The sequence below is a fragment of the Neophocaena asiaeorientalis genome, unplaced genomic scaffold, assembly GCF_003031525.2.
Source record: "Neophocaena asiaeorientalis asiaeorientalis breed wild unplaced genomic scaffold, Neophocaena_asiaeorientalis_V1.1 scaffold78, whole genome shotgun sequence".
NCBI lineage: Eukaryota > Metazoa > Chordata > Mammalia > Artiodactyla > Phocoenidae > Neophocaena > Neophocaena asiaeorientalis.
The window spans coordinates 19,829,224-19,834,632 of record NW_020175018.1 but is presented as its reverse complement, the minus strand read 5'-3'; the positions used below and the strand labels follow the sequence as shown (position 1 = coordinate 19,834,632).

General features: G+C 68.2%; 2 protein-coding genes across 2 annotated transcripts in view; one reads left to right on the top strand and one right to left on the bottom strand.

The window, feature by feature from the left end:
* Positions 1–5: 5 nt before the first annotated feature.
* Positions 6–956, top strand: RNF208 (ring finger protein 208; the record flags this gene model as incomplete). Its single annotated transcript, XM_024762440.1, has 1 exon — positions 6–956. A coding segment is annotated over one exon (792 nt), but the record flags the coding sequence as incomplete, so codon positions are not given.
* Positions 957–1,645: 689 nt separating this feature from the next.
* Positions 1,646–5,409, bottom strand: part of LOC112411382 (NADPH-dependent diflavin oxidoreductase 1) — a 10,344-nt gene continuing 6,580 nt past the window's right edge. The window contains exons 8-14 of the mRNA XM_024762439.1: positions 5,251–5,372; positions 4,968–5,082; positions 4,696–4,842; positions 4,492–4,610; positions 4,331–4,425; positions 4,104–4,246; positions 1,646–3,483 (exon numbers count right to left, since the gene is read on the bottom strand). Coding sequence (XP_024618207.1) covers positions 2,534–3,483; positions 4,104–4,246; positions 4,331–4,425; positions 4,492–4,610; positions 4,696–4,842; positions 4,968–5,082; positions 5,251–5,372 — 1,691 coding nt within the window. The 3' untranslated portion in view covers positions 1,646–2,533. The remainder of the gene's footprint in view (positions 3,484–4,103; positions 4,247–4,330; positions 4,426–4,491; positions 4,611–4,695; positions 4,843–4,967; positions 5,083–5,250; positions 5,373–5,409) is intronic.

Here is a 5,409-nt window from a genome sequence, read left to right as displayed (position 1 = left end):
TGCCCTCTGACCCTGGGCCCGAGGCGGGCAGTGGCTGGCCGAGCTTCCTCATGTCCTGCCTGAAGGGCCCCCATGTCATCCTCAAGATGGAGGCCATGAAGATGGTCCACCCTGAGAAGTTCCCCGAGCTGCAGGCGGCCGCCCCCTGCTTCCCACCTGCACCCCGGCCCACCCCCGCTCTGGCACCCAAGAGAGCCTGGCCCTCAGACACAGAGATCATCGTCAACCAGGCCTGTGGGGGGGACATGCCTGCCTTGGAAGGGGCGCCCTGCACCCCGCCACTGCCACGTCGGCCCCGCAAGGGCAGCGCGGAGCTGGGCTTCCCCCGTGTGGCGCCGGCGGACGAGGTCATCGTGAATCAGTACGTGATTCGGCCTGGCCCTGCGGCCTCAGGGGCCTCCACGGCAGCGGCAGCGGCTGCAGGAGAGCCTCTGGAGTGCCCCACCTGCGGGCACACGTACAACGTCACGCAGCGGCGGCCCCGCGTGCTGTCCTGCCTGCACTCTGTGTGTGAGCAGTGCTTGCAGATTCTCTACGAGTCTTGCCCCAAGTACAAGTTCATCTCCTGTCCCACCTGCCGCCGCGAGACTGTGCTCTTCACTGACTACGGCCTGGCTGCGCTGGCCGTCAACACATCCATCTTGAGCCGCCTGCCACCCGAGGCACTGACCGCTCCGTCCGGTGGCCAGTGGGGGGGCGAGCCTGAGGGCAGCTGCTACCAGACCTTCCGGCAGTACTGCGGGGCCGCATGCACCTGCCACGTGCGGAACCCGCTGTCTGCCTGCTCCATCATGTAGCGCCCGCCTGCCCGCCCGCCCGCCACCGCCCACCGGTCCTCGCTCGCTGCTTCTTCAGGGATCTGGCCCTGCCCTGTTGCCCACTGACCCCTTGCCCACCACAGCTTCTGGCCCCCACCCACGTGGCACTGTCGCTGCAGCCAACCTTGCCATTAAAACTCTGCCAAAGTTTGCACCTCGTTCCCTGGACTGAAGCCTAGGCCTGCGCACAGGCCTGGGCCAGGGTGGGCATGCAGGGCTGCAGCCCTGACAGGGTCCAGGCTGGAGCAGCCAGAGGAAGGCCCAGTGCTGTTTGGGGTCAACCTGGTCTGCTCGCTGGGGGCCAGTCTTGTCCAGGCACGCTGCCCAGGAGGGCTGGGCCTGACACTCGTGTGTGTGTGTGTGTGTGTGTGTGTGTGTGTGTGTGTGTGTGAGAGAGAGAACGCCCCACACCTCTATGCGGAGCCAGCCTGTGTGTGTGTGTGTGAACGCCCCACACCTCTATGCGGAGCCAGCCTCCTGTATGTGCCAGGCGGGACTGTGGGGGCAGGTGTGCAAAGCAGGCCCAGCTGGGCAAAGGGAGGACGCTTCCTCTGCACTGGCCGCTGGATGTGAGTGCAGCCAACGGGGGGACAAGTCAGTCCAGCTGGCCCCTGGTGCCTACCTGATCCTCTGAGGTTATGTGAGAATGGCCTTGGGGCCAGCCTGGGCTGGGGTTGGGACAAAGGCTGGCCGCAGTCACGATCAGGTATGAGGACTGGAGGAGGGTCTCCTGTCTGGCACTAGAACGACCTGGATTTGGAGAAAGAACTTTGTCGCCTGGTTGGTGAAGGCAGGGTAAAGATGACAGCGATGTAGCCACAACAGTGTCAGTAGCAGCTACCGTTTATTACCGAGAGCCATCTCGCGCGCTGGGCACAGGGCTCAGCATGTCACCAACGAGCCCAGGAGGTGGTGCTGTGATGGCGCCTGTCCTTCAGATAAAGGCCCCGGCTCCCCAGAGGGAGGTCACAGAGGAGGCAGGGGCAGAACTGGGGCCCAGCTTGGTGCTGTGCGTCTCCAGGGCCTGGCTGGGCCCACGTCCCTTGAAGCTGAGGGGCGTGTGCTGACCCTCCAGCTGTTCAGGGTCGCCACTTGGATCCTGACTGGCCAGGTGAGCAGGCCCTCTGTGGGCTGGGCCTGTGCGGCAGGAGCCCTCCCCTCGGCTACCCTGACCTTCAGGGAACACACGCTGGGCCTTATCTGGAACGTGGGCAGGTGGGGGGCCTGCAGCCCCGGCCCAGGGCTCCGCCCACTCCAAGGACTCGACTCCCTGCCAGGCCTGTGTTCACGTTCGTGTCCATTGCACCCGTCCCGTCCCGCTCCTGCAGGCAGGCCAGGCGGGAGGGCGGAGACAGCCCAGCAGCAGTGTGGGGCCTGTCCATCGAGGGGCACTTGGGGCCCTTGTCACAGACCTCCTCCAGTGCTGTCCTGGGCATCAGTGGCTCATGTCCGGGCAGCAGGGCAGTCTGGAGTCTCTGGCTGGGTCAGATGCTGAACACAGGCTCCTGGGTGGCCCTGCCCGGGTGCTGGGTCTTGGTTGAAGGCTAGTGCCCCGGTCACCCTTGGATCCTTCAGCCTGGTCATCGGGCCTCAGGGCAAGGTGCTCCCAAGGCCCCATGGCACCAAGGCTCGGGCCAGTCTGGGCCTCCTGTCCGCTGGCGGCCATGGCTGTCCCAGACCCAGGCCGTGCTGGTGGCGGCCGTGATGGGCTCTGCTTAGCGGCGGGAGCTGTCCAGCAGCACGAAGAGCAGCCCCAGCAGCGCGAGTGGAGCGAAGATGAGCAGCAGCCCCAGCAGCTCGAGGGCCAGCAGCCCCAGCAGTGCCAGGCGGCGGGCGCAGGGTCCCCGTTCCCGCAGGGCCCAGAGCCGGGAGCCCAGGCAGGGCGGGCAGGGCAGAAAGGGCAGGCAGCCTCGGCTGCCCACAGGCCCCGGCAGGAAGCGCAGCTGGTAGCGGTGCTCTAGGGAGGCCCAGGGCCCGGGGCCCCGGCGGGGCGGCACGGGGAGGGCGGTGGGCGCAGGGCGCTGGGGCCCATCGGCTTGGAGCAGCTCCTCCTGCAGCCGGCAGATCGCCCACTCGAGCGTGGGTGTTTTCTGGCGACACAGCGGGCAGCACACCCGGCCCAGGTCAGCACTGGGGGCTGCACCCAGCAGCCGGTGCAGGCAGCCCGCACACAGGCCGTGGCCGCAGTTCAGCAGGATGAGGCGGTGCTCCCCGGGCCCGTAGGCCTCAGTGCAGATGGGGCACTCCTCATCCTCATCCTCGTCCTCGTTCTCTGTGGGCCAGGCCCAGGGGCGGGCCGAGGCTGCGGCCCCCAGCAGGGGCTCACTGTCTGGAGTCCTGGCACCCTGGGGGCTCCCAAGGGCCCCGCTGTCCGACCCATTGTCTACCAGCACTTGGCGCAGAGGGTCCAGGTGCTCAGGGCCCAGGGAGGCCAAAGGCAGACTGGTGAGCCCAGAGCTGAGATCAGCAGGGCCATGAGTGGGGGCCCCAGGGCACAGTTCAGGGGCAGTGCCTCCAGCGCAGGGGTCGGGATGGGTGGGTGGGGACCCCAGGGCGGCGACGGGGCAGGCCGGGGCTGTGAAGGTCAGTGTGGCCCTCCGGGGCTGGGGCACGGCCTGGCACTGACCTTGCAGCGACTGCCTCCTCCTCCTGGCTCCAGGCCCCACTCAGAGTAAACTTCACTCGGGCCCCAACAGCCGTGCCAGCTGCGGGCGGCTCCTGGGCCCAGCGTGCCGTCCCGTCCCCAAGAGGCTCTGCCAGGCCCAGCCACAGCGATCCCTGTGTCAGCCAGCTGTATTCTAGGCGGCGGCTTCCCTCCCAGGGCCCTGGGCTGCTCTGCCCTGGGCTGGGAGGGGACCGTCGACGCCAGCCTTGCCCGGTGCCTCTCCAGGCCTCCCCCTACTGGGCCGTCAGGGCCAGGGCAGAGCTTGTACAAGGAGGGCAAACAGCTGGCACCCACCGCGTGAGAATCGGGCACCGAGGTGTGGGGCTGAGCAACGGTGCCCCCTCGCGCCCAGCAGGGCGAGTGAGCTGTGGGCCCACCCACCACCTGAGAAGCACTATGGCACAAGGAAGAGCGGGTAAGAAGCGGCCGCCCAGAGCCCATCTTTTATTGCTCAGGGTGTACGGTGTGGGCTGCCTGGGGGTCTCCTCCCGCTGCTCGGGGTCTGTGCAGGAAGGAGAGCTGACTGTCCTCCCAGCTGGGACTGGACAGGGAGAGAGGTAACAATGGCCTCCAGAGAGCAGCAGTCAGAGTGGCCGTGGCCAACAGCAGGACGGCTCCTCAGGCCCACGTCTCGGTCTGGAAACGCAGGGTCCGCTGGAGCCTGGCGAGGTAGGCGGCCGCGGCGGGGCCGGAGAGCCCGCCCTCCTCCTGGAAGATGGACGTCAGGGCGTCCGACACATCAGCTGGCATGTACTTGGCGTTGCTGGAGGGAAAGGCAGGCTAGGGCTCAGCACGGTCGGAGTCCCCAGGGGACTGGTCCCCCGCCACGACCTGCGTCCGGGCTCACCCCGCCAGGTAGAAGTGAGCGCCCCTGAGATCCAGCAGTCCCCACACCAGCGGCCCGAGCTCCCGGAGCCGGTGCTGCACGTACACCTTCTGCTCCTGCAGGGCGAGGGGACGGGGTGAGTCTGCGCCCCCCAGCGTCCCTCCCCGCCCCCCCACACCCACCTGCTCCCGGGAGAAGGCCGTGACGAGAGTCAGGCAGCCCCGCGTCTGCAGCTCCTTCCACTCGGCCTCCCAGTAGAAGTCCTGGTCCCGCTGGCGGCAGCCGAAGAACAAGACGTTTCCTGGGGAAGCGCGGGGGCCTTGAGCCAGGACTTGGGCCCTCGAGGTTCAGCCCGGCCGCCACCCCGCCTAAGACTCTGTGCTCACCGGTCTCACCCTGGGCCACTCGCTCCTGGATGGCCGCTCGGAAGGGGGCCACACCAGTGCCTGGCCCCACCATGATCACAGGTGTGTCTGGTGTCTTTGGGAACGTCAGGCCCCCGGACCGCACCCACAGGGGCACCCGAACAGGTCCTATCGCGGGAGGGAGGCGGCGTGAAGAAGCTCAGAGGCCCAGGGCCCTAGCCCGGGACTGGCTGTGGTGCACGCGGGGAAACGGGGCCTGCGCACGGCCCCCCGCCCCAGGGAGCCAGGGTCACCTTGCCCAGGGTCCAGAGACGCGAGCCAGTTGGAACAGAGGCCCCGGCGGGGCTCCTTGAGGCGTGTCTGGTACTGCACCACTGCCACGAGAATCTGCAGCCTCGAGGGGTGGGCCTGGGGGAGGGGACAGTGGGTACCCTGCCCTGCTTCAGGCTCCAGCCGCTTCACCCGGCTGGGTCCCAGTGGCCGGTGAGGGTTGGGGAAGGCCCAGAGCCCTCACGCAGGGCCCCGCTGCCCACCCTGGTGGCCCCGGCCCTGGCTGCCCCGAGGCCGGCCCCTCACCAGCAGAGAAGAGGCAATGGAGAAGGCCCGCGGCCGGATTAGGGGGATGAGGTCCAACAGGTAGTCCGGGGGGATGGCGCCAGCCGTGTGTGGGAAGTCGCACAGCACCTGGCGGAGACAGCCTCAGAAGGGCTGCGGCTGGAACGGCCACACACGCCC